This window comes from Scomber scombrus, chromosome 20 (genome assembly GCF_963691925.1).
Source record: "Scomber scombrus chromosome 20, fScoSco1.1, whole genome shotgun sequence".
NCBI lineage: Eukaryota > Metazoa > Chordata > Actinopteri > Scombriformes > Scombridae > Scomber > Scomber scombrus.
The window spans coordinates 11172477-11200240 of record NC_084989.1 but is presented as its reverse complement, the minus strand read 5'-3'; the positions used below and the strand labels follow the sequence as shown (position 1 = coordinate 11200240).

At 38.5% G+C, this 27764-nt stretch overlaps 2 protein-coding genes across 3 annotated transcripts in view; one reads left to right on the top strand and one right to left on the bottom strand.

Annotated features, from left to right (window-relative positions):
- Window positions 1-27764, bottom strand: part of cntnap2a (contactin associated protein 2a) — a 333552-nt gene that overhangs the window by 121401 nt on the left and 184387 nt on the right. The window contains exons 7-12 of the mRNA XM_062441980.1: window positions 22083-22135; window positions 21179-21329; window positions 20592-20776; window positions 17680-17823; window positions 15709-15970; window positions 1820-1969 (exon numbers count right to left, since the gene is read on the bottom strand). Of these exons, the coding sequence (XP_062297964.1) occupies window positions 1820-1969; window positions 15709-15970; window positions 17680-17823; window positions 20592-20776; window positions 21179-21329; window positions 22083-22135 (945 nt within the window). The remainder of the gene's footprint in view (window positions 1-1819; window positions 1970-15708; window positions 15971-17679; window positions 17824-20591; window positions 20777-21178; window positions 21330-22082; window positions 22136-27764) is intronic.
- Window positions 4939-6631, top strand: LOC134001950 (cerebellin-1-like). 2 transcript variants are annotated; one of them, XM_062441155.1, is made up of 4 exons: window positions 4939-5212; window positions 5801-5947; window positions 6060-6188; window positions 6266-6631. In XM_062441155.1, the coding sequence occupies exons 1-4, from the start codon at window positions 4975-4977 to the stop codon at window positions 6541-6543; spliced, it is 792 nt and encodes a 263-aa protein (XP_062297139.1). In that variant the 5' UTR covers window positions 4939-4974; the 3' UTR covers window positions 6544-6631. The 2 variants fall into 2 exon arrangements, with proteins under 2 accessions (XP_062297139.1, XP_062297140.1); XM_062441156.1 differs by lacking the exon at window positions 5801-5947.

Genomic DNA, 27764 nt, shown 5'->3' with positions numbered 1-27764 from the left:
TCCAGGAGCTAAAAACAACCTTCAGCAGCACACATACCTTAAATATCAGGTCTGAACTAAGAATGAACTGGTTAAAGTAGTAAAAATGTCTGAAACTTCTCCCGTCGCCTGTGAATTGGTGGCCTAAATATCACTTTGTACTACTTGCCATAGTAATAATCAGCAGTTTTGTATCCCCTGCAGCCTTCAAACTTGTGTTTACCACCGGGCTCCCTGCTCCTCGGCATTCATTATGTCATGTAAAATTAACGAGTAAAACCCCAGTCACAGTTGCTGCCAATTCAGCCCACACGTTACCTCCGTCAGCAAGAGGGAAAGACATCAGAAAGAACACAGTTGTATTTCTTTGGATTGTAGTAATGCTTGTACTATGATTGTATATGTGAGTGAGTATGCACATGAGTGAAAGCCATGTGCAAGATTTCAGACCGAAAAAAAAGGATAATATGTATGTATATATGGACCATGAGAATTTATAAGATGCAGCATGTCTTTCAGAGAAATAGAAATTCTACTCATAAGCAAACTCTTTCCCTTTTACCTCAGTAGCCTGCTATCATCTCTGCCAAAATATTCTCTTCTTGATGATTTGTCTCTACTTTCTCTTCTTCCAGCCTTATCTTGCGTTCTACTCTCTTTCTTTCTCTCCTTCTCTCTGTCTGTCTCCTGTGTCTTCTTCAAGATGTACAGACACTGCAGCGATCCTCTACTCTCAGCCACTATCGATTCCCAACTCAGCTTACAAAAATCATTAAATCACCAATTGGATCAAAAGGGAGACTAGAGGTTGAGAAGGCAGACAGGGGGTGGGGGGTTGGGGATTGGGAAGAGAGAAACCAGGAAAAACAGACAAAGAAGAAAAAAAGAGAGTTGGGGTAAAAGAGAGATAAGAGATAATAAAGGGAAAATGTTATTATTGGATGATTCTGCAACTCAAAATGTATAAAACTAAAAGTTAAATAGATAAAACAAATGGTTAAGGTATTTTCCTCAAATAAAGACTGTATTTTGAACTTTGAACTGAACACAACAGCTTTTGTTTCTTGACCGAAATACAATTGGTATATCAAGGCCTCACAAAGTTTGATTTCATGAATGAAAAATAGAGATACCTCATGGACATGAAAGGGATTCACTCAAGAGTAGCAAGAAGTAAATTAAGACGGACAACAGAATAAAAAGAATCTGGATGTGTGTGTGAGGCGCTCTGATCCTTATTGACTGGCCGGAGGAAATGGGTTTGCTTGATGGAGGAGATTGTGCTCAGATAGACAGAGAGGGATAGAAGCCTGATGGAGCTATCACAGCCCAGACTATCTCTTTCAGTTACTGTAATTTCATACAGGTACCACACACACAACACACACACTACCAAAGTCACATGTGCACACTTAGATACGGACCATCTTCCAACAGACGGACAGCGGTGTCTGGCATCATTAACCTGGCGGTTTCCTAATTCAGACAGATTGTGGCTGCTGCATGTGTGTGTGTGTGTGTGTGTGTATATGGTGTTCTAGTTGTTTTTGTGCTCTTGCTAAGTGAGCAACTTCCTAAACTCTGGCCACTGGGATAGAGATTTCTAGCAAGATAAGTGATTTATAGACATATTTAGCTTACACACACACACACACACACACACACACACACACACACACACACACACACACACACACACACACACACACACACACACACACACACACAACAGAACTCCACTGTTGACACAGCTTGCATGAGAAGTTTCAGTTTCAGTCTACGCTCACATTTATCTGAGTCACAATGAAATCTGTGGCGATGATGTTGGGGTGACCCTTACCTCCCAAGTGATAGGTTCCTCCTGTGGTGATGGTGAGGGGTGAAGTGGAACGCACAGCAGATGCCTCCTCACCGTCTATCGTCAACATGGCGAAGTTCTCCTTAGCGACCAAACGTATTGCGTGCCACTGGCCGTCATTAAGGCCCGAGCCTGCAATAATACGGCAGAAATAAGTGTAAATTACAAACACTGTGTTTTGAAGTGTAAAACCGTCTTGGTGAGCACAAGGTCTTAGGTGACTGACTCATTGCAACACAAAAAAATGTAATAACTTGATCTGATATCTTGATCCACATCTACTAAAACTGGAAAACCACATTCCTTCACTAATTAGTAGACAATATGATGAAAAATGCACATAATGTGCTGATTTTAGCTGCTGACTTTACTGTAGGTTAAAACAAAATATTCAAGACTGGTTTCATTTCTTAGGTGGAAAAGGAAATATAGCAGAATGTCAAGGACCTGACAGGGATTTATGGAAAAAGTTGAATAGGTGACTCATCATGGGTAAGAGGTGTGTGGGTGGTGAAATTATGTAGCAGCTTCTGTCTGTGATGTGTGGCTATCTTGTAATACAGCAGTTTTTCTTTTCCACAGCGAATGCGCTCTTGTGTTTGTTGCCTCTCTTACACCTCCATCTCTATCGCCTAGTGTAAGTTGCTTTCAACAGAGTTAAGAAATACTCAGCTAAGGCTCATCTACCAGCCTCTACCACATTATTCCCTCCCTTCTACATGTATTCTCATATGTACACCAGTGCTCTCTAATACTTCTCCTCTCCTCTTTTGTTCTCTCTCTCCTTTCGCTCTCTTCTGTACCAAGCTGAGTGCAGCTCCCAGTCTCAAGGCCCCTGTGTCTCAACTCCATTAACTCTCAGAGAACCCTGTTTGTGTGAGTACCAGAGTGCATGTGTGTGTGTTCTCTATCTGTGCATGCAAGCTTTGAGCATTCAGTTCAAGTGCGTGTAAGTCTGTAATGTGCTGTGTTCTCTGCATATGTCCATGTAGTGTGTATGACTGTGTTCGTGCATGCAAGTTTTGTGCTCTCCTTTTCTCTCTCCTTCCTTGTAGCTGTGCTCCATTAAATATGAGTGATGTTTTGGAAAGGGACATTACTACTGGAGCCGAGAGAGAAGCCAGCTCACTCTCATCACCCTATCCTCAATACATCACCTCTTACTGACACCAATCTCTATCCATCCTTCCCTCCCTACCTCCCTCTCTGTCTCTGATTCTTTCTTCCATCTCTGTCTTTATTTTCTTTCCGTTGTTCTAGCATTTCACTCTTTCCTTTTTTCTTTCCGTCTTCATACTCCTCTCCTATTGCGACCATCTGCTGCAGAGTGTGTCTCAGCTCACTGCCTCGCTGAATGTAATACATCGATAGTGAGGACACTGTAGCAAAGTTCAAGGTACGGTCACGTTCAAATCATTCTCAGCACATCTGCATGCAAGTCAATACGCATGCACCTTAGCGTGCTGCATGTGTCAATACATTTGACCCGTGTGTGTGTGAGTGAGTGCGAATACTTCTGTGAGCGCATTTGCTTTGCGTGCGGCATGTGTGTGTTTTCACTTTTTATAAGACACACTTATTATTTATATCTTCCCATAATTAATTTGGGGACTGAGCTTTTCACGTCAGCAGGGAGTCCACACTAATTAATCTCCATCAGCTGGGCGACCATGTGTATGTATGTGTGCATGTGAGTATTTGATCATGGCATCACCAAAGACAACCTGCTGAGGGGTGTGACTGCTGTGGCCTTGTTCAGGGCAATGTTGGTTAAATACACACAAACACACACAAGCAACACACACAACAGCACTGATAAGAGTGCGATTAAAAACATTTTTCAGGGAGTAAAATGCAATCATTTTGTTTAACAATGACACTTGTAATGTCATGAACTGACAACTAAGAACAGAGGATGGTGTCTGCTTTGCCTGAATGACAACTAAAAAATCAGTTCTGGTAGTGACCTTGATGTGCACCCTTCACCAACAATCACATTTCTGACTGTATGTTGGTTAGATGTAATGACTATCAAGCTCTCTGCTCATACCGTCCCTCTCTATTACCTCTAGAATATAATGGAAAATAGATACTGTGTAACCTTGTGTCCCTTCATCTGTTTTACATCACCTGCAATGGCTTTGGATGTTCAGCTTATCAGTGATAGAAAAGTTATTGAATCTTCATACTCACTGCAGCACACATGTGCAAACAGACACAAATGCCTGTTGAAATGGACACTATACATAACACACACAAATATGTGGTGCACTCTTTCTGTCTCTCTCTCTCTCTCAGGCTCAAATCATGCACATTGCGGCTGTCAGGCATAGATAAAAAGCAAACAGATAATGAAGGAGAGTTGAAGGATGACGATAATTGTTTAGATGTGACAAGATAAGACTCTTTCATGGCTTGTTTTGGAGTTGTTTTTCATATTTGGAACTTCATAACAAGGATGACCAATTGCCATGTTTTTGTTTTGAATGAAATAAAATGCATGTCATCTCACTCCTTTCTGCTGAATAATTATTAGATAAAAAAGGGACCGTATTGTAGTAAGAATGTGTTCCCAACTGAAAAACAGTCAATTCAAGATACTCAAAATTTGATGAGTATGATTTCACATTAAAAATAATGAAATGTGGACCTAATTATGTGATTTTAAAAATGTCAATACAACAGCTGACCCAGATATTCTCATGACAGTTTTGCATAATTTGTCATTTTCTGAAAGGAAAAGCACCTTTTGAGGCAACATAAAAGTTTTTCGTCCCTAATTCCAGCCAAGTTTTTTTTTAAACACATCTCATAGATTTAAGTCAAAAATTGTTTGTTTTTTTTATTTATGTGATGTGTATTTTCATGTTTACTGTTTCTAGTGTCATTTTGAAGAAAAGAAAAAAAAAAAACTTAAGGGAAAACATTACTGTATTAACAGGTGTGGACATTGCAACAGACCCTCCTAAATGTGGTCAAGGACGGCCTTTTGATGCCAACTTTGCACCCGACAAAATGATAAGAATTTTCCTTGTGCGCTGTTGCTAATACCACCTGTGGTCACTGGGACAACGAGTACATAAAGAATTGGTTCCTTATATTCCTGAGAGGTACTCCTGAAGTCTTCAGGTCTTACAATGAGGGATATTCTGCAGCTGATGGTGGTGCTGTTCTGTCTGCCTGGGACATGGGCTCAAGGAGAAAGTGAAGAAGCTCACCAAGGCTTACAGACAAGTGGCCAGACTAGCACGGATATCTGGGTTGAGCTGAGAGCTCTGAGAGACATGGTGGTGGAGCAGAAGGTGGAACTGACATATACCAAGGCTGAACTGCAAACCCAGAGAGACAAAGTGGCTAGTCTGGAGAAAGAGAATGGTAAATTCAGCACATGTGTATTGTTAAGGCTAGGGCTGCAAGGATTATTATGAATGAAAATAATGATTGTTTTCATGTTTCATCTCCCAATTATTTTATTGCTTTGTGATCTAGAAAATGGTGAAAAATGTCCATCACAATTTCTTAAGCTGACATTTCAATTGTTTATATTTCAAATCTTTTGTTTGACCAACTGTGCAAAACTAAAGGTTTAAAAGAAAACCAGAAAATATTTATATCAGAGAACCCTGTTTGTGTCAGTACCAGAGTGCATGTGTGTGTTCTCTATCTGTGCATGCAAGCTTTGAGCATTCAGTTCAAGTGCGTATAAGTCTGTAATGTGCTGTGTTCTCTGTATATGTTGGCATTTTTGCTCAAAACATTTCTTAAATTATCAAAATTATTATAAATTTGATCAAATTTTAAGGTTAACTTAAGATTTATTATTACGAATTATCACTCAAAGAAAAACATTTATGGGTTGTTGTCAAAATAAAATGTAAAATTTCAGATAGTAAACAAAAGACTTATGACCCATTTCAGTCTTCAAATAAGTAACAGAGGAATGACTGGCTTTCACACTCATAGCACAAGCTGCAGAACTGGCAGCCCTGGTTTGCAGAGTGACAACCAGCGAGAAGGATGTGACAGCTCTCAGGGAGGAGCTGAATCTTTCTAAGAATGAACTACTGCTCAGCAAGAGCAGATTGGATAACATAGAGAAGGCAATTGCAGGTATTAAGGGAGAACCCCAGAAATATACACAGTTTTAAAAAATAGGATTTTTGATCATTTTGATTGTTTGGTCTAATTCTATAACTTAAATGTTTCCGTCCCGTGTTTAAAGGCTCTCCAAAGGTGGCTTTCTCTGCTGGTTTGACCACAGCAGGAAAAATTGGACCATTCAATATCGAAACACCACTTGTCTACAGTCGAGTCTTCACAAATATTGGCGAGTCTTACAGCCCAATTACAGGTATGCATGAGCCCTAAAATTATAACATTGGTTGAGGGACAGTCAGCGCTGACCTCTCTGATTCTCTATACTTGCAGGTATTTTCACAGCACCTGTCAAAGGAGTCTACTACTTCAGATTTACTGCCTTCAATAACAAGAAGGGAGAATGGATGGCAGTGAATATGTACCATAATAGTCAGAGAATGCTGCACAACTCTGAGTTATCTGATGTTCATTCATTTATTGCAAATGCATTAATTCTACAGCTGGAAAAGGGAAGTGTGGTCTATATGCGTCTCCACCAAGGCAATGGTCTTTATGATAATGCTAGCACCTGGAACACCTTCAGTGGTTTTCTGATGTTCCCTCTGTGACTTTCAAATATAATTTCATATTTCACCAAGGGTTTTAAAAACATTGTGAAAAAATGTATCCTATGTCAGCAGTTGTAATTTCACTATAGTTTAAAAATAAACACAGGGACATATTATGCTTCTGCTTGTTATTTATGTACTGTTATGATGTTGGACATCTATACTAAATATTTCAAAGCTCCAAAACTTAAGGTTAATGTATGTAGAAATGCTCCTTACATATCAAAAGCCCATGCTTCAACCTGCCCTGTGTTTTTTTCTACCTGGCTGATGAACTGACGTTGTTTTGTTGCTACATACGTTCAGTGCTAACATATGAGGCTGTGTGGAAACAAAATCCATAGCTGGGGAGATTAACAATGTGCATTATATTGAGGAAATGCACCCAAATTAAGAAAACTCTGATGAACAAGCTTATTTACAGTACGGCGATAAAGGAATATGTCAATGACAGAGTTAATGCTTCATTTTATGGGTTATTTAGTTTATTAAATTTTGCTGTATATAGTCTATGACCTTAATTCAAGTAACCTAATTACTTCAGGTCGTTTTCAAAAAAGTCTTGATCGCTATATATTCTAAAAGACACTCAATTAACATCAATCATGCATGTAAATGTAGACTGCATGTAAGTGACAGTATATTAACGTCCATCCCAGTTTTACCCTAACCCTGACATAAATGACTCAAATGAAAATACATGTTGCAGTTCGTCTTTTAACAGGAACATGCAAGCAAGAGCACTTTCCCCCTTACTGGCCTCCTGTAATTGGCTCCCTTTACGTTTTAGGATTGACTTTAAAATGTTACTCTTTGCCTACAAATCATTAAATGAGCTCCAACATATCTCTCTGATCTTTTAGAACCACAAGACCCTTCAAGGACACTCAGGTCTGCTGGCCAGTTGCCTCTGATTGTGCAAAGATCAAGGCTGAAGCACAGGGGAGATGTGTTTTTTTAAATCCTGTCTTAAAATACATTTTTACTCTCTGGCTCATAACTCAGTATGAGAGCTGTCTTCTCTTTGTCTTTTGTCTTTTACACCAGTCTTTGTTTTTTGTTTTTGTTTTTTTATGTTGTTGTTTAGTCTTTTTTGATTGATTAATTTTTTAATGATGATGATGATTTTAATTGACATTAGGATGAGTGCAAACAAGGTCAGCAGCCAGTTTTTTCCCCCCAAACGCAGCCACTACCTCTTACAAGGTCTGGGCACGCATGCAAAACCACAGACATTACACACACATATTGACAGAAGGTCCACATTGCCCTGTTACCATGGTGACACCAAATATAACTTGACAGATGACATACCACACACAATAAAGTCCCAAGATGTATTTATACAGAGAAGTCCCAAATGTACCAACACGGTAAAGTTTCTGTGACAGTTTGTCATAGAAACAGCCGTCATCTTTAACTGTTACTGTGTCTAACTGTGTAGGTAACCTGGTTAAAATGTAGACAAAGTCTGACTGACACACCAACAATACCTGCTGGGGCTTCAATAGTTTACAGTTTGGATCTTTTAAAGATTTACTTGAACATCAGACATTTCCCAGTACTCACACTGGTACTCTCACCATTGCTGCATGTTATAGACTGGGACACAGGCTCAGGCAGAGAGTAAGTGCTCAAGAAACTCTTGCAAAGCTTAAATGGTTTGAGCCAATTCACAAACAGACAAGTGGGCAGGACAGTACCACCACCCTTGACACCTGGGTTGAAGAGAGGGAGTGGAGAAACCTGGCAGCAGAACACAGGGTGGAGCTCACTGTCACCAAGACTAAACTTCAGTGCCAGAAAGGCAAAGTGGCTGATTTGAGAACACAAATAAAATGCTACAGCTACTGCAATAATAGAGCTGTCTTTACAGTGTTTCCTTTACTTGAATAGGCAATCTTTGTCATATTGGGTGGATGTCCTTCATATTGAATGACACAGTTCACACAGTGACAAGTTTTAAAGTGGCTGGAACATGCAACGTCATGCCTTTGTGTTTAGCTCTGACTTAACTCAACATATCTGTGGTGAATAGATGGCATTCATCATGTCTCATAATTACAGTGAAACTAAGCATTATATTGAATTATATACTAAGTTAATAGTATGCATCAATGAGATTTAACTTCTGATCCACTTCTTCTTATTGCCATTAGCATTTATAATTAGCCTGAGTCAGCTGGTAAAAAACCTAAAACGCATCATGCTCCAATAAAGAAGAAAATTTGCAGTTGGGTTTTTTTTTTTTGCACTGAGCTGAAATTTGTGTTCCATGATGACTACTGAGTGTACAGCGTTTCACCAAAGACTTGAATCTTTGCATTCAAGGACTTTATCAACTCCATAATGCAGAAAGGCATCCCTACACCAGGGGGGCAGTTAGATCTACATGTAAAACACGTGATGGTGCTAGCAGCAGTAATTGAGATGAAGCCATTTCAGGTCACAGACCCTGAGCACAGTGCTCGAGATGTATCCATAATAAAGGGAGTTAAGGTACAAAGATAATCAATGCTATCACAGTTAGAAAGCCTAGATGCAGAGTGAACACATCCCAAACAAGCAAGACCAAGTGATATCCTGCAGATTACAAAGAGTTGTGTGAGTATTTGCATTTATCTGTGTAAATGTGTAAATGTGCAGGTACAGTATATTATCTCTACCAATTTCAGGTACGGTATATTTACTATGGATTCCAATGATGGAAACAGACAGTGGCATTATCAAATTTTGAATGTGGTAGAGAGCTAGAGAAAGCTGAACTAAACACATAAAACTACAACAACATTAAAAAATGAAGCAAAAAATACTGAATCGGGATGACATGTGAGGGTAGACACTACACATCGACAAATGTGGGACAACCTGAGAAAAGCAATAAAACGAGAGAAGGTCAAACTGAGTTCATGCTTGTTGCCGTGATTTTATATGGTGAGAAAAATGAATCATTACTTCATAAAAGCTTCGCAGGAACTGAAAAGATCAGGATTAAAACAACAAGAACAGCAGTAATGCACAAGAGTGTGTGGTGTATGTGTGTGTGTGTGTGTGTGTGTGTGTGTGTGTGTGTGTGTGTGTGTGTGTGTGTGTGTGTGTGTGTGTGTGTCGTTGTTGTTGTGTACAAGTACAGTACCAGTGATGTAGTGTAAATGAATTTATAATGTAAATCGACTGTGATTGTATTTTAGGTTGAATACTGCTTTTTTTGGTAAATGCATAATTCATGTTACTGTGACTGAGAATTGTAAAACCATGAGTAGGAGACAAAGATGCTTTAAGCCAGTAAGATTATGACAGCTTTATAAACGACTAAATACATCATGAAACAGTAAGAAAACACGGGTTTATGATGGTGAACCCCTGAGATAATGTGGAAAAGAGGGGTGGGAGTTATTAAAGTTGATAGGAGGAGGCCAGGTGAATACTGATCATGTTCCCTGTGGTAGAAACTAATTACCAGTACACATATTTTGAAAAGTAATACACAACAGTTATCATATTATCAAATTACACAAGGGGCAGAAACATTATTTATGGCTGTTACTCTATGTTGTTTTCTTGTTTCATGTCCTTGGAGAATAAGTTAGGAATATCATGCATCATTGTAATAAATCCTTATAAGACTGCAGAGAGTGTGGATATTATTTCTGTAACATTAACATTCTGCTTTCCTTTCTGCTTACGTTCTTCCCGTCTCCTCTCTCATCCTTACTGCTTTTCTTTCCTAAAATTTCCCCAACATCTTTTTCTCCTTCTCTCTTCTCCTGCGTCCCTCAGCTTCTATTACATACTGATCCTGTATGTACATTATGAATGAATGTTGTCTTCTATAAAAGTATGGGGCCCTCTGACATTTATGAATCTATCCACCTCCACTCCTAAATATTCGGTCCTCCAAAGTAGTTTGTAAAGCTCCACACATCTTTATGGATGGCAATATGCCAACCACACAAAGCCTGAGAATATAACATATTATATACACATTAATGCACAAACACAAATACACACAGGGACATACACACACACTCAGCAGGAATGAAACAGTGTAACATTATAAATTGGGGGTGGCTGTAGTGTGTTTTACCCCACCTTAAATCTATGCCTCAGGCCTTTCCATTATTATAATTCCTTATGCTTCCTATTCACGCTGTGCAAGTTAACATTGTGTGTGTGTGTGTGTGTGTGTGGGTGTGTATGTGTGTGAGAGAGAGCGAAAGTGATGGTAATTCTGCATCTCAGAAGAACTGATGTTATAGCTTCTGGCTGAGTTGATGGATGTGAAAGCATGCATGTAAAAAACACACACACACAAACACACAGAATTAACATTGCAAAATATTTCAGATTTGTTCTACTTTGCAATGCACCTCCTCTCTGACTGATAATGATTTTGGTGGATGACAAATTGTCCTGGTGCTATCAAATTGGCTGATTTACTGAAATAATGAAGGAATAAATTAATAAGTGCAAAAAAAGACTGAAAACAACCGAGTAAAGCCGATGAAAGTTATTCTTGCAAAACAAATACCCGTTTTATAAAACTGTTACATAATGCTATAAGTATACAAAGATCATTTATAACCATTAGGCTGTACAAGCATGATACAAGAGATACAAAAATTATTGAAAGGAAATTCAAAATAATACAGTAATAATACAGCAGACAACAAAAAATGTTATATACGTTCATACTATTTAGCGAATGGACTGAAGAATGACAGCAATATAATGTGTGGGAATAGTGAATTATTTATTAGATTATTATTTTCTTCTTGGAAGATGCACATCTAAATTAGTATTTATGATTATGTTGCATTTATGTTACCTGACACTGTCTAAAAAACATGTAATGTGGTGAAGAATGTAGAGAGCTTAACTATACGTTCTTGTTTTTTGAAGTTTTACTTCAACATATCTAATTAATCAAGATTAATTATCACTATTTAAGTCTTTTGTCTTCTTTGACAACCAATCAGGAGTGCAAAAACACATATTTCCTCACTGTCAGCATGAAAATCTCATTTGGCAAAAGCACACTGGAGACAGCGAGTATTGTTTCCATGGAAACAATGTTCCTGCCCAATCTGATAATTAATCATGATCAGAGGATCACACCTTCAATACACCTACAGTATTCAAAGACAAATACCAACATTCACCAGCTACTAATGTAATGTTTTCACTAGCTTTGGTTATTGGATTATTTCATGGTGGGTAACATGGAAAATAGGGGTTTGATTTATATTGGGGCACATCAAAACATGTTTTGATCCTGCTGTAAAGCCATCAGGGCAACACTTTCCATCCCTACTCGAACAAAGCTGTTTTACAATTCCAACAAATGAATGATGAGAGGAAAAGAGAAGAGAGTTGGAGATTAAATGTGTAAGTTAGTAAAGAAAAAGTGACGGGAAAATGAGATCAGAGTCCCTGCAAGAATCACAAGTAAGTACCTTCTATTAACACACACACACACCCTTGAGAAGACACCCACAGTCTAATTGAGAGTATTCACGCAAAGACCTCATTTTCCTGTCACTTTCTTTATCTGCCTCTACACTTCTCGAGAGGAGGAAGAGGATGGAATGATGAGGTTTTCTCAAAGGAGAGAAGATCATGTTTCTGCAGGTCACAAACAGCCTCAGGGTAAGTTCTCTCTCTCCCTTTCTCTTTCTCTTTCTCTTTCTCTTTTTCTTTCTCACACACACACACACACACACACACACACACACACACACACACACACACACACACACACACACACACACACACACACACACACACACACACACACACACACACACACACACACACACACACACACACACACACACACACGTTATGCATAGGGAGATTACTGTGTGTATATTCTTAGCAGACGAGTTCCATTGTACCTGCAGCTCAATCTCCAATAAGGAAAATAAATTAACTTTAATGTCTTGGGACCCACTGTAGTGAGAATGAGATTATGAAGAACTACTAAGGTGATTGGACGCTATAAGAAATACAGAGCTTTTCTTCATCGCCTCCCTTCCTTCATCCACCTTTGTCTTTTACTGCACCTGGTTGACCTAAATAGCCCCCTTTTTCAATATACTGTATAAACACTGAACATAACTGTAAATAAAGTTCTCTGCAACTGCACAAATAATAAACATATTTTAATGTGTGAGCAAACAATTGCCAGACGTTGATGATACTCATTGGCCAGTTAGATGTTGGACTCTCTAAATTACACCCTCTGTAATTCTATCACTGCCATCTTATAAAGACTGGTACACTGAAACAAGAGTACTCAATCTTAATGACTTGACTGAATGAGAAAAAATGAAATGTTACTTCAAAGTAGCTTTAAATACTACACCACGCTATGTCAGTTATGTTGATGGTCACAGTACGTTATTAGAGTATCACCTAAAGAAAGTTGTTATGGTTTATACTTAGGCTAGGTGACAGGATTTAAAGGAAAAGACTTGGTTCACCTGTTTTCGCGTTGCATGTGATGTGAGAGAGGTTCAGCTAATCAAATGTTTTCTTGAAAAGTTTCTCTAAAGTCTATTTCTGCCAGGAATAAGACAAAAATCAAAGACTGTACAGTATTGATACAAAGTGTGCCACCTGGTGAGGACTCCTGACTGCTTGGTGTCCCAGGGAGCTAAAAAATCAAAACAGAACTTCACTGTAGCCAGTTAAGATCTATTGATGAGGCACGACTTTAGCTCACAATATGAATGTTTCTTTTTTGCACATTAGAAGAACTTACCCCTAAACCTGATTAATTCTGACATGTTCAATGCCAGAGATATTGTCTGGCAACATATTTTTCCCTTCCTTTTTATTTTGTGGCCTTCCTTGTGTCTTTCTCCTATAGATAAACTAATCTGCACCAGTATGATACCACTTTCTGTAATTAACTGTGTGCCAGCTATAAATATCATCTTAAGAAGGTTGAAAGTTAAATCAGTTAAATATAGTAAATAAAGAGATCTGTGGATTAAGTCTACGTGTCTTTACCTTCCAGTAGATGCCAGATTATATGTCTCAATAAGCTGTTGCTAAACAGCTTCATAAACAAATTATCCCCACTGGCAAAAGAAAAAAATGGATTGTGTAGTCTCTGTAAGATCCTCTCTTTTCTCCCTCCCTCTCTTCTTCTTAGTGTGTGCACATCTGCATCTCTCCTCATCTCTCCTCAGTATATTTGCCATTAAGAGGGACTAAGCATTTCATTACAAGTCTACTCAGCTCACACTGTGTCATTGAAGCCAGAAGCCAGTGTGGCTTTCTTTCTTAGAGATACTAATAACAGAATCAAAGGAGAGAGTGGGTGTTTTTGTGTGTGAGACTGTGTTTGTGTGTCTGTATATTCTAGTTATACTGATGTAATCGCAGGCTCAAGCCCAATTAGCCTAGAGGGTAACTCTGTAATAATCCCTACCCCTGGGCATAATGGCTTATTAAAGCAGCAGTGGACAAAATAAATGAGAAAGACAAAAGAGAGTGGGGAAATAAGAGTAAGGGAGGAAGGGGAGGATAAGAGAGGTGGTATGATAAGAGATAATGAAAGGAACCATTAAGAACAGACACGTTGGGAGAAAAAAAAGTCTAATTTCAACCTTATTCTCTTGGTGTTTATGTAAATGATCAATACTCTACTTAATGCACAGCAGCTCTCAAAACCCAAACAGATTGTCCAGTGACGTGTTTAAACATGCTTTTATTTAACAGTTATCACAAATACTTTTAGTCATAAAAGTGTATTTGTTTACTTTATTGACTGCCATTCATGGCAGAAGAAGCGGAAAAAAAATCAGATCTCATTGCTGCAGTTTCAAAATATTCTTTATGTTCTTTTTCTTTGTTGGGAAACCTCCTCTGTCATTGGACTGCTTATTAGTGTGGTTGGGCTCCAGACAACATAAATCAACAACATGTTGAGTCAGAGACTGTGCAGAGGCGAGACTGAGCCTGGACCAAGAGGAATATCTTAAACCTGCAGCGTGGAACTTTTACATATAAATCCCTTGTCAAATGAGTTCACACAATTCTGATTAGGCCTAACACTGCTAGATACATCTTTTTGTATTTCACAGTATACCAGATATTTTATTCTGGTGTCAGGTTTAAAATGAATTAAAAATCTAATATAATCTAATCTAATCTAATTTTCAAATGGATCAAATTCAGATAGAGACAGTATTTATTTTTCAGGGTTGTGTGATGCTTAAAACTATTTATCCACCATTTTACAGCCGCAACAGTAGCAACGGAGAGGGCTGCTGCAGAGTCCATGATTTAAGCGTATGTCGACTGTTTTTGTAATTACTCACACTTCCAGAAGGGGGACTCAAAAGCCCCATAGTCCAGCTTTAATTGACTATGACCACAACTGACACAACTGTAGTCTCCGTGCCAATGCTTAAAAGTACAAACAGTGCTGCAGAGGTACTACATAAAGCTAAAAACAAATAGATGTATAGTCCATATATATTAGGAATACAAATCTGATCATAATAACATACAGTAATGTGTATGTTTATGTATTACACAGTAATGTGTAAAACTAAGCCCAGATGAAAATGACAGATGTCAGCCTTTCAACCCTCATGAACTTCTGTATGCATCACTTTTGCAAGAAGTTTCTAAAAATGTGGACAACATTGCTTCAAACTTTATCAAACAATCCAAATGAAATAAAATCATTTGTATCCCTCACAGTACATTTGTGGCATTGACATACTTATAATAGAGTACAACAGGGAATATAACAGTGACAGGTGTCTTGATGATTGTGTTTCATAATGTAAATCACAGATGTCCAAACTATTCCATAAAGGGCCATGTGGCTGCAGGTTTTCATTCCAACCAAGCAGGAGCACACCATGCTTGACTCATTTAATCAACTGACCTTTAGTCTTCAGACAGTTGAATTGGTTGAATCGTGTGCTCTTGGTTGGTTGGAACAACAACAAAAACCTGTAGGCACATGGCCCTTAATGGAATAGTTTGGACATGTCTGATGTAAACAGTTTGTTTTGTCTCCACGCTACTGACTTTATTCATTATGCTAGTGAGTGAGGAATGGAGTTAATCAGTGTTGTAGTGAAAAAAAAGCAAAGGAAGAGCAGCTGTTAGGTGTTTTTGTGAGTGTGTCAAACTCACCTGATGATAAGTCGACCCGGTTGTTCCTGTTTCCCATCGTCACATTGATATGAACTAGAACCTTGCCGTCTTTGAGTGATATCTCCAGTGTGCCATTGTCAACATTACTGAAGAGGAGGAGCCCATCAGGGTTCCACGTACGAAACTGAAAGCCCACAGATACTGTATTGTGATTGGCCCGTCCTGGCAGCTGCAGGAAGCTGGTGGCATTGAAAAAGACCGGGAAGGTGTGGGTCTCCACACAGGAGAACGACAGGTTACGCTGTTAACACACAAATTCAGAGAGAGAAAAAGACCAACAAAAAGAGATAATGTAACGTCATCAACTGATCTCCAACAAAAAGAGCAAAAAAATAAAGCTAATCCCTTGAATGTGGGCCTGTATTTGAAGTGGCTTGGATATTTCAAATGGCCCAACACTTCAGAAAATCATGTATTTATTCACTGGGCCTTTAAGCTTTGAATCTAGCTTCTGTCTGTTTACCTTCAGATGCTCCTGAGTCAGGAGCATCTGCTACCACTTGGGTAGTTTCGCTTCATTTTCCAACTGCTGATATCAATTTCACCGCTCACGTAACGTCTTCCAAACTTCCCTCCACTTCCGTCACATAAGTTTGGAACTCTCGCGATCATGGCCTGGATGGAATAGTCCATTATAACACGAAATGGGAGGGGGTGTAGACGGATACTTTATTTCTTTGTATTTTAGTTTGTTGTCTTTGTTTCCGATTTAAACATACAAATTTACATTTACATTTAAAAACGCAATGGCTGGGGATCACTGAGGGCCCCGATTCCCAGCTGAATGGAGAGTGGGCAGCTGGTCTGGGGGCCCCTGCAGTTCGGGGAAGTTGGTGGGGCCCCAGGCAGGTGCCTACCTTGCCTCTATTGTAAAACCGCGTCTGCTCCTGACTTAAGCTAGATTCAAAGACTGGTGCTCCTTGTACACATGGTAAATAGCCTCTGTTTGACTCACCCTGTGTTTGAAACCAGGGTTGAACAGTAACCTGGATTATGTGGATGTGCTGGTAGAAAACAAACACTATTGTGGAATTTAAACACTAATTACCACTGAGCTTCTCCAGCATTGTGCTCTTAATCAAATCATTAGCAAACACACATTATTGAACTGCCTTATCAACTACTGATGATTCCTCATTGCATCTGTGTGTGTGTGTGTGTGCGTGTGTGTGTGTGTGTGTGTGTGTGTGTGTGTGTGTGTGTGTGTGTGTGTGTGTGTGTGTGCGTGTGTGTGTCTCTCTGAAATTTGAGAGCGGATCTGTTTTGATTAGAAATGAATGATGGTGTGAGTCATCAGAGAGAATTAGAGGTGCAGCTTTAATGAACTTGATTAGTGCCTCCATTTGTTCAATCAGTTCAACAGAGATCAAAGAAGATACACTGGCTGTTAAGGAGGAACAGGAGATGGGGAGAGATGAGGGCTATGAGACTTTAGAGTCTATCAAAGGCTGTTCAGTAACTAATTTTAAGGATGGCAAAACACTTAATGTGCTGAAGTTACATTCAGCAGTCATCCACAGGGCTGCATATTTGATGAAGAGAAGCAAGGCATTTAATATACTTTTTATTCTGTTGAAATAGGCTGAAAACAGTGTTTCACAGTGGTTGCAATGAAATTCTGTCTTTGTAAGTTGGAGTAAAATAATAAAATGGCAGCTGTGATATCAAGAGGGAGAACGGGGACAGGAGGCAAATACATGGAGGGGCCACTGATGGGTCAGTTGTATCTGATTAATTATGAATCTGTTAAACTTTTTTGGTGCAGTGAATAATTTGCTTCCTGACTCAGGTCAGTTACAAGAGTTAGTGTGACAATAATGAGTTATGTTCAATATTCTGCTGCTGCTGGACACACTTTCTCATTCAAGTGAATGGGAAGGTGTGTCTAAACTTTTGACTGGTATAATATGCAAATGTGTGTGTGATTGTGTATATGCAAATTTCCCTTACAAAGCTGGAGGTGTCAAGCTTCTTTCGGCGGGCCAGGTCTGTAATGTTGTCTCCATTGTAGTTGATGCTTTCCATGCAGCCTTTAAAGTTCTTTCTCCCTCCTCCCACTGGTTTCCCACTGTATGGCATACCCCCAAAACTCAACTGGAAAGACAGAGGGCAGAAAGGTAAAAACAGATGGAGAGTGGAAAAAAGACAAATTATGACTTCCTTTACATTTGGTTAGCTTACTATGAGAAAATTGTAATAATCTAGATGTAGTTGACATGAAATGAAAAAAACAAAACAGACATTATTGTTGTGACAATTTCCCTGACCAAAATGTGTTCCAATTAAAGTAGCTACAAATATCTAATAAGACCAACTTTGACTAGTCCTAAAATGAGGGGCATTTTTATACCTTCATTTGTGTCAACGACAGTGAAATGAAGCAATAAGTCAAATCAGTTGAATTTAAATGGTCCAATATAATAAATTTGCCTAAACAGGCTTCACAACAAACATCCCTGGATGGAGACAAACTGGGGTGTCCCCTAATTTTCATTTTCTACAGATATTTTGAAATCTTACTTATTAAATTGACCAGTGTACTGTATGGTGAAAACAGTCATGCAATTGGGGAGTAAAGAACAACGGTTGCCAACCCACACCAACAAAGAATCAAATGGACAACACTGAAATGTCATAAAAGACACAGATGGATATGCTATTAAGGGTAACTGTTAAAAGGGACACTTTTTATTTGCTTTGTTGGTAAGAGTTTGTGTAATGTTGTCCTTTTGTGTGTAGTGTGTAGTGCAATATCCTGAAGGTACATATGTATGTGAAGGTCTACAAACACTCACTACTGACCATGAAAAAACCTCTTATGATGACAATGTGAAGGCAAGTCGAGACTGACCACTGTATGACTGTACGCACTTTTTGGAAATATGGTGGCATCGGAATGTGCTTTACAAACATCATAGTACCACCTTTAGGTCAGTTGTGCATCAGTTAAATCTCAAGGCATCAAATATCTTTTTTTTTTAACCAAATACTTTGATATTGGTATACTGGTGATATATACATTAAATACCATGTACATTTATATAATGTGACCACAGTAGCAGCGGGAGAGAGCATTACAGGAAGGAGACAGGGGATTGTGAGGAACAGATGTGATGAGAGGAGAACTGAGGCGAGGAGATTGAGGCTAATAAACAGGCATCTGGTGAGAAGCACTGAAGGACACAGAAATGATGCAAACGCAAAGTGTGTTTCGTATTCACATATTACTTTCAGTCTTTTTCTTTCAACTCTGAAGGAAGCCAAAATGATGGAGATGGGTGTGCATTTACCAGTAGATTTGCGTCTGTCTATCCATATGTGTGTGTGTGTGTGTGTGTGTGTTTCGGAGTCTGCTGTGATGCTCCAGTAGTCTCAGTAATTACAGCTAAGGGTAGACACACATGCACCCGGATATTTAGTCTACAGGCTTAAATGGGAGCAAAAGATGTACAGACCTGCACACACACACACAAGCACACAAGGCGGAGTGTGTCCAGTGGTAGGCTACACTTCGAGTAATAGCTGGTCACAGTTTCGACTGTCAGGAAATAACAATGCCAGGATACATTCAGAGTTCACCACAGACATGCAAATCAAACATACATACACAGAACCTTCTGGTTCACCCTGTTGTATAGATTTCCCTGAAGATCCTTTAATTCAACGGCTTCAGTTTAATTGGACTGTGGTTTGTCCTGCCCCATTTCTCAGTATCCTACTTAACACTGGAATAGATCAGCCATATCAGCAATACTTGGTAAAAGGCCACACACGAATATCAATACACTCTCACACACACAAACACACAAGCACAAGCATTCACCCATGTATAGATTCACATGCACACAGCACACACTCACATTACACACAAATGTATTTCATACCTATTATGCATTCCAAAATCAATTTCCTGTTTTAAATATTATTAGCTGAACTAGTTGCATTCCATTACTGACTGACATTAATTATGTGAATCTCAAGGATTAGCATTAAAACACAGTGTAAAACCAATATCTAATTTCCTATGTGGTATCAATGTACTGTTAAGACAATGGAGGACGAGCTACCATCTGTTTCTTGAAAATGCAGTTACACAATCAGTAAAGCCCATAAGGACAGGTAACATGCTGGAAACACTACAATAACCAGAATCTGTAGGGATGAACAGCAGCGGAAGGAGACAACGAATAACTATGATGAAACAGGTTGGAAATTATTGAACAGCACTGTTGAGACTCTCCATCAGTTTTGGAGTCTTCAGATTTTATCTGGGAACTACTCACATTAGCAGATACAGTAGTCTGTGCTGAACATCAGTATTGCCCAAAGCTCCTAAACCAGACTTCTCACAATGTTTTCTACTGAATTGAACTTCCTGCAATCGGAGTCCATCCCAGCTACATTGAATTACCTGCCCTACAGCTCCATCAATTTTTCATATGTTAAAGTCCATCTGAAATCATAGTTACTCATCCCCTTTTTGTAGTCATAAATAATGTCAGTGTTATTTTCCATGTATTGTCAATACTGCTGGTTTCTGTTTTTTTTTCTCCGTCAAAGAAGAAAAAAAGGTAGGTTATTTACACAACAGATGTATGCTGTGTCAGAAATACATGCAATTTAATTTCAGTTGGACTTTAAGGTTTTGGGAAGTTTATCCCAGAGCTTGGGTTGAGGGTTAGGGTAAAATGCTGATGTGGGCCTCTAAAGCCTTCTGAGACACTGTGGGCCCTATTTGCTCTGAAACTAGGCTCAAACACATGAAAGTGGTACAAATGCATGGCCAAGCATGGGCAACAATTGTTGGACTAGTATGAATGTTATTCTCCCTTTCTGTACACTCTGTATACTTTGCTTCTCACCTCATAGTCCAAATCGAGGTGGTCAAACTCTCCATTGGTCCTGAAGTGCTGAGTGTGTCTGTCCAAGGTGAAGTTAACATTACGACGGTAGCGTTCAATCACCACTGAGTGCCAGTGATTGTCATCCAAGAGGCTGCCAGTGGTCACAGAGGTATGACCCAGGATAGAACCATACTGGTTACTTCCTGTAATTAACATGTAAGAATAATGTTAGTTATAAAACACAGGCATTTGACACAGTCAGTGAGGCATTTCAAGTTATTCTCTCACCCATTGTAAAGCAAACATAATTTTGTTACTGTTTCCTGCCCATAATAACACACCTGATATTTTTTTCACAGCTCATTATTAAGACTTCATTGTAACACTAGGTACAGGTACTCATTGGTTGTTTCTGTGCTGCAGGAAGGTGTCCTTAAAGGTTATACCAATTCTGTCAGTATAAAAGGTAACAAGCTTTATTTTTGCTCCAAGATAGTGTTATCTTGACAGGCAATCTATACATTTTGATAACAAAAGTGTGGAATTACAATTTATTTGCTTTGCGTTAGTTTGTCTAAATAAATGAAAAGGCTTGTGTTGCCCACCTAGGTTTATCTGCAGCAGCAGCTTGGCCTTGCGAAGCTCCAGGGTGATGTAGTCTCCCTGCTGGCCCTCCCCATGGAGGATTACACCCTCGCTTTCTGATGTCTTGAACCTTAGTGCTATAACATCCTTAATGATCTTCATCTTCTTCACCTACACAAATGAGAATTAACACCATGAACTCCAATGGGTTGCTTAACACCACAGATGGCTAATTTGCGATCAAAAAGATGGAAATAAATCATGAAAAATAAGTCTTTACTTAAAAAACTTTCAAACTACTAAAATGATGTCTGAACTGTCCCAAGTCTGACATCTGAATGCTTATGCCAAGTAAACAGTTTTTCACATTTATATTCCTTCTTCAAACAGATGCAAAGAAAAATGTTTCGATTATGGCAATAATGCCTGCAGGGAAAAGGAAGAATAACAAGGTTTTCTTCATCCCAGTTTGAGAGTTTCATATCTTTATCAAAGAATGATTTCATATGCTTGAACCCCTGCCGTTACCCAAAATGCACAAGCAATACTAGGCTTTTGCAAAAATCCAATTTGTGTGTATTGGTACATATCAGGTTGGTTATGACTTAGTAATCTACACAGCTATTATGTTCATGGAATGAAATTCATCTGTGTAAAAGAATAAACATAAAAAAGTATGTTCTCAAGCTTTATATTATGCAATGTTTTGCAATCATCTTGTACCAGTATGTTGATTATTAACCCAAAGGTTAAAGAACGGAAAACTAAAGTGTTATTATTTATTACCCATCATATTACATCGATGTCGATCAGTTTTAGGATCTCACATAGACAAACTAAAATGACCACAAAGAGTTTAAATAATTTAATTTGCATATTCAATGTAATAAAAAAAATATATATATATATAAACAAATCCAGTACCTTAAAACGATATGAGATTACACCCTGTCCATCAAAATTGATCACATCCGCCCCTAAAACAAACAAACAAACAGTAGACAGATAGAAACAATAGAGAATGAAATAGTAAAATAAAAAAATAAATAGTAAAACACAAGCGAAAGGAAGTAAGACAGAGACAGCGAGAGACAGGGAGAAAAGGAAAGATTTAAAGGGATTAGTGATTAATTGTCATGCACATGTTGTCTAGCAAGGCAAACAGTGTGGACAAAATCCCTCATCCCAGATTGACAAATCAATTTATTTAACCCTTTAGCTCCAGAGTATACTGAGGCTTATACCCTCTTCTAGGACTGTATCAAAAAGAGTTTAATTACTAATTATTATAAATAAATACATATAACAATTTATGTGAAATATGTATTAAAAATATGTATTTCCAGCTTACATCAAACAACAAACCCACAATAGCAAGAGTATTGTCAGCAAGCTCAATCATGGTGTATTTCTATGCTAATGGTAGGTGAACAGCCTTTCACAAAAGAGCACTAAAATAATATAATATAATAAAATGACTGATGGCTAATTTCCATTTTGCTGCTTCAGTGTCAGGGTCCTGGTGTTGTGCATGCTGGCTTGCTTTCACAATTTCAGGGCTTAGTGGAACACTTGAAGAAAACATTGTTAATGTTGTTAGTACCACCTGTGCATCTCTCTTTAAAACATCGTCTTTTGTGATAAAGGTGTTTTGCAAGTCATGTATTAAGGTTTTCCATAGTGTTTTATGGAAAATACTAATGAAATACACTCACACAGGTGTTTTTACTTGCTTTAGCTGATTAGCTCTTTGGCAGGGCTACAACTCAACCTAACTCCAACCTGAGCAGAGGTGTTATTAGCCAGGAATTGGAAACACCGGTGAGTGGGTGTGTAGGCCAGCTAAACAATACTTATCATTCTTTACACATATTCTTAAGAACGTACAGCTGCTGGACATACAATTCAACTCTTGCTACGGTATCATTGAAAATAAAAGATCATTAACTCGAAACTACATCTTCTTCTTCATCTTCAGAAGAGAAATGAAGTGCACTGCCTGAGGCACTCTTCAATCTTACTGTCATCATCCAAACTGTTCAAGTGGGTGTGTGTCTGTGTCTGTGTCATCTGATTGTTTGGAGATGGTGGGGACAAATGTATAGGATATGATAGGATGACATAGCTTGGAAAATATTGGATCATATATACAGAAACACTCACAGCTACACCGTCCCTTAGTCTCACATGCTCTCTTGCTTTCTCCCTGAACACACACATACACTGTGCATGGTTTGGGGGTTGGGGTTGGGGTTGGTGTGGGAGGGTGGGAAGAAATTACATCTGTTCCCTTTGTTCGAACTTCAGTGCCTCTGAAATGATCCCACGCTGCCTTTCACTAGGTAGAAATGCATGTCTTTCCATCTTTCACTGCTTTATATTTGTTTCATGTTCTTACACCCTGTTCTTCCTCTCTCTTTATCTGTTACTCCCCCCTCTGCTTCACTTAATTCTTCCACTTCCCACTTTAGTTTCCCCTCGTCCTTCCATTAATTCATTTGCTTTACCCATCTTACTCTCTGGCTCTCTCTCTCTCCGCCCCTCTCATCATGGTTTTCTGTCACGTTTATGGTGCAAATGGTGGTAGTTGACAGTTTCCCAATTGTTTTATGAGGTATTGCAGACCTAGGTGTGCTGCTCAGAAAAGGGTTGCCAGCTCAGCTGTGTGTGTGATGTCAGGAGACTTTATGGAGGATGGAGGGCTTTTCTACCACCTGCAGACTCCTGTGTGATTGATAGAATGAGAAAGACAGAGGAAGAGAGGTTGACCCACTCTCAAGCAGAGTAACAAGGGGACTATTTCCTGGTCTATATCCAGGGCAGCTGTGACAAGATGGTTGGACAAGATCCATACAAGATGTTTGAGGTTTTCAGAGCCTGACCCATGAGATCATGCCCTAACCCAGATGGTGGTTTTGCACCAGATATGTGTAGAAGAAGTGGAGGTTCAGAACAGGCAGTTAAATTTGGCAGACCAGTAAAATCTGTCACTATCACTGTTATATGGCCGACACAATTGTGAAAGTGTGAGGTGTTAAAATCCAAAGAGAAACTGTTTTATGACTGTTGACAGTATGATGATGCCAAAAAAGAAACTTAATTTTTAAGTGAGGTATCTCACTTGAAATCACAATGAAGCTGTGATTGAACTGATAATTACACAATATTCACTCCCCATTTCAAATGACGAAATATGAAGTGCTTATACTGGGTTGTCCCTAAGACAAAGACAACATATATGAAAGCTTCCTTTAAATGTCTCTTTATAACTTGTAACAACCGGTTGACAGAAAGGGGAAAGACGGACTGCTGACTGAGCACTTCTGTGTTAATTATAAAACAATGTAGGTAACACCACAGAAACTCAAACAGCATCATGCCAGGGTGAATCAAAGGTCCACTTTACTGGCATGTAGTAGTAATGTTTAGTTGTATCAATGGCAACATGTGTCATCAGGTAAACAGCAAAATTAAATGTCTGTGAACAAAAAAGCAGATCACTTGCAGTATGACGTACCTGTATAATAGTAAGTTGTAAATTTGCATTTTTTGATTGTTGGTTAGAAACAATAATACAATTTAAGATGTAAATGATTTATGTTTTGGTGTAAATTTAGTCATTGTTTTCAATATTGTACATACTAAATGATAAAAACCATACACCAAATTGTCAATTGATTTATCCATAATCAAAGTAATTGTTTGCTGCAGGAAAGTATTGTAATAAATATTTACTCCCCTTTAATTTCCATACCACATCACTGAGCCTACAGCGATATTGTTTTAGCTATTCATGTGTTGGGTCTCAGTCCTGCCCCAGAAATAGATGCAATCCCTAAACACAATCTACATAAGTATATTTCTTAAACTCAACAAATGATGATGGTGATACATCATCCTGACAACAGATTTAAGGTACTAGTGGCATAAATAGGCCACAGGTGAAATATATGATATGCTTGAAATTCTACTTGCATGAGAGTGATTGCATTTGTATAGAAAAAATTTAATGTGTACTCTGTTTCTGTCTGAGTCCCCTTTCTCTCATACTCTCTACATACTGGCTGTACTATTCCCTGTCTCATCTATGAAATAATTGATTTTCTGTTGATCCTATGTTCATCAAAATGGAAATGAGCATGTAAATTCCACAGCATGGTGGATCACGACTCCTTTATAGCCTCTAGCTCTGGCACATACACATACACACACATCCTTTCATTGTACGACCCTAGATGAGTCATAATATACTATTGCATTTAATTATCATACATTTTCAAAAACCCAAAATTACCATCTACAACCAACATATTTGGTGATTATGCTTGGAACATAACATCTATATTTATCTGCCCCCTTCTCCTCCTACTACTTCTCCTTTTGTGCTTTCTTCTTTCATCCTATTTTCTTTGCCGTTGCCCAAAACTGTCCCTCTCTCTTTCATTTTTGGATTGGGAAGCAAGAAAACGTTTAGAAGACACTGATTCTAGGGAGAGCTGGAGAGTTGAGGGAGGAGTGAAGGATGGGAAGATGAACAGACAAATGTATGAGTTCTCATTTTTTGACTGAACGCTGAAGATAGGAGCAGTGACAGCGTAATCATGAGAAAGCACTGCAGGCTTCAAAACACAGCTGACAGACAACTCTGAAAGATGATGCACCAGATGAGGGAGAGAGTGTGTGTGTGTGTACATGTGTAGGTGAGTGTGCCCCTGTGTCATCACTGATATTTGAGTTGTAAGCATGTATTTACCTGATTGCGTATTTATTACATGTTTCATCTGACAGATGTTAAGGTGTGGCAGACTAAATTCATATCTGTCAGAAACAGAAACTCTCACAACCTATTCGCACTTGAAACTGATATTTTCTTTTAACAGTGTTGTTGTTTACCCAGGGCACTATCTAGCAAATGATCTGTTGGTATGTCTGTCTTGTTGAATGACAGGATACCAGGGCATTTGCAAGATGCGTCTACAAGAATATGTGTATGTGTCTATTTTAATTTAAAACAGGAAGTTTGGAAAGAGCCCACATAATCTATTTTATCATGATTTATTTCACACAGCTGAAATGCATTTACATGTGGGAGTTAACTACAATCACAGTGTTGTCCTGCTGGCTCACAAGTAGCTCCGCAGGAGCAGGTGCTGCTTAAAGTTACATCAACAGTAGTTGTTACTGAAGCAGAGAAGAGTGCAAATCACCTTTCTCTTCTTTTACTTTACTGTTGTGTATGTTGGAGGATTTAGGATTTGTGAGTTCAGATTCCCTATTGTATTTATTATTAAGTGTTACTGTATATTATGTATGTGAAAAGGTTCATATTTATGTATTCTGCAAACACTGTAAAAACAAGTGGGACCCTCTTCTTTTCCCTTTACATGTCATTAAACTATGACAGTGTGACAGTAAGCCAGCATGCATAATACCACAACCCTGAAACTGACGCTAATTTGATTATTTACACCTGTGCTTTTCCTGCTGTGTCAAAATGTCTCCTGTGAAAAAGCCTGTTGGATGCTGCAGCATGTCAAACATATATGGAAGGGGAAAAAAAGGAATACGAACCTAAAGAGATGACATTTTTAATTTACAAACCATATATGCATTTAGATGGCGATTACAACAGGTAGATATTACATTTCAACAGGACTTTTGCTGAAACATTCATATTACTATTTAAATACCTGACACACTGCTAGAAAACTACTGACAAGTCATTGGAGGAGCGGCAGGATAAATTAATCCAAATCAAATCAAATTCACATAAAATCTAATATTCAGTCAGTCGAGTCCAGCCAACTTGCATCAAGCCCAATTTATATATATATTTTTTTATATATCAAAAAACAAAAACAGTCAACACTTTAGAAAATACTTTGCTGTTATAGATTGTTTCAGGTATGTTACTGCCAATTTTTGTTTACAACTCACAAAACCGCCAGTGCCTGACAGCCAGATCCACTGTTGTGTTAGCTATTGATCGTTTCAGCATTTCTTTCTGTAAAGTTGAGAAATATATCTTCTTGAGTCTTATTCGAACAGTATGTTTTATATTTGGAAAACTATAAGTAGATACTGCTCATAAATTATGAAATGATCTGAGCAGACCCTGTGTTGCTACACACTTCTGTGTTTCTGCATATAATTGGTGCTATCCATAGTTTTAAGTCTTAAAAAAAAATCTTTACTGCCTTTCCACAAGAAAATATTCTTGTGGAAAAGCAAAGCACAACTGAATTGTCATAGCAATCCTGGCAAATGCAGTGGCTTAAAATAGAATGTGTCTTTAAGAAATTCTAGCCAATAATAATGCAAATTCTCTAAATCATATTTTTATTTGCAGTGTGTCTAAGCACAAAAGCAGTCAGATGTATGAGTGTGGTGAAGTTTTCATCCACCTGATGAAGTTGTTTGTTAGTAAAGTAGAAGTGTATGAGGAGTATACATTTAAAGTGGGCTGGAGTGGCTCAGTTTTTGTTGAATGTTTGTGTGTGTGTGTGTGTGTTTGTGTGTGTGTGTGCGTGTGTGTGCGTGTACCACATCTCGTCATCCTTATCACTACTGACTTGTTTTTCTTTTAACATGGGACGGAAATGAAAC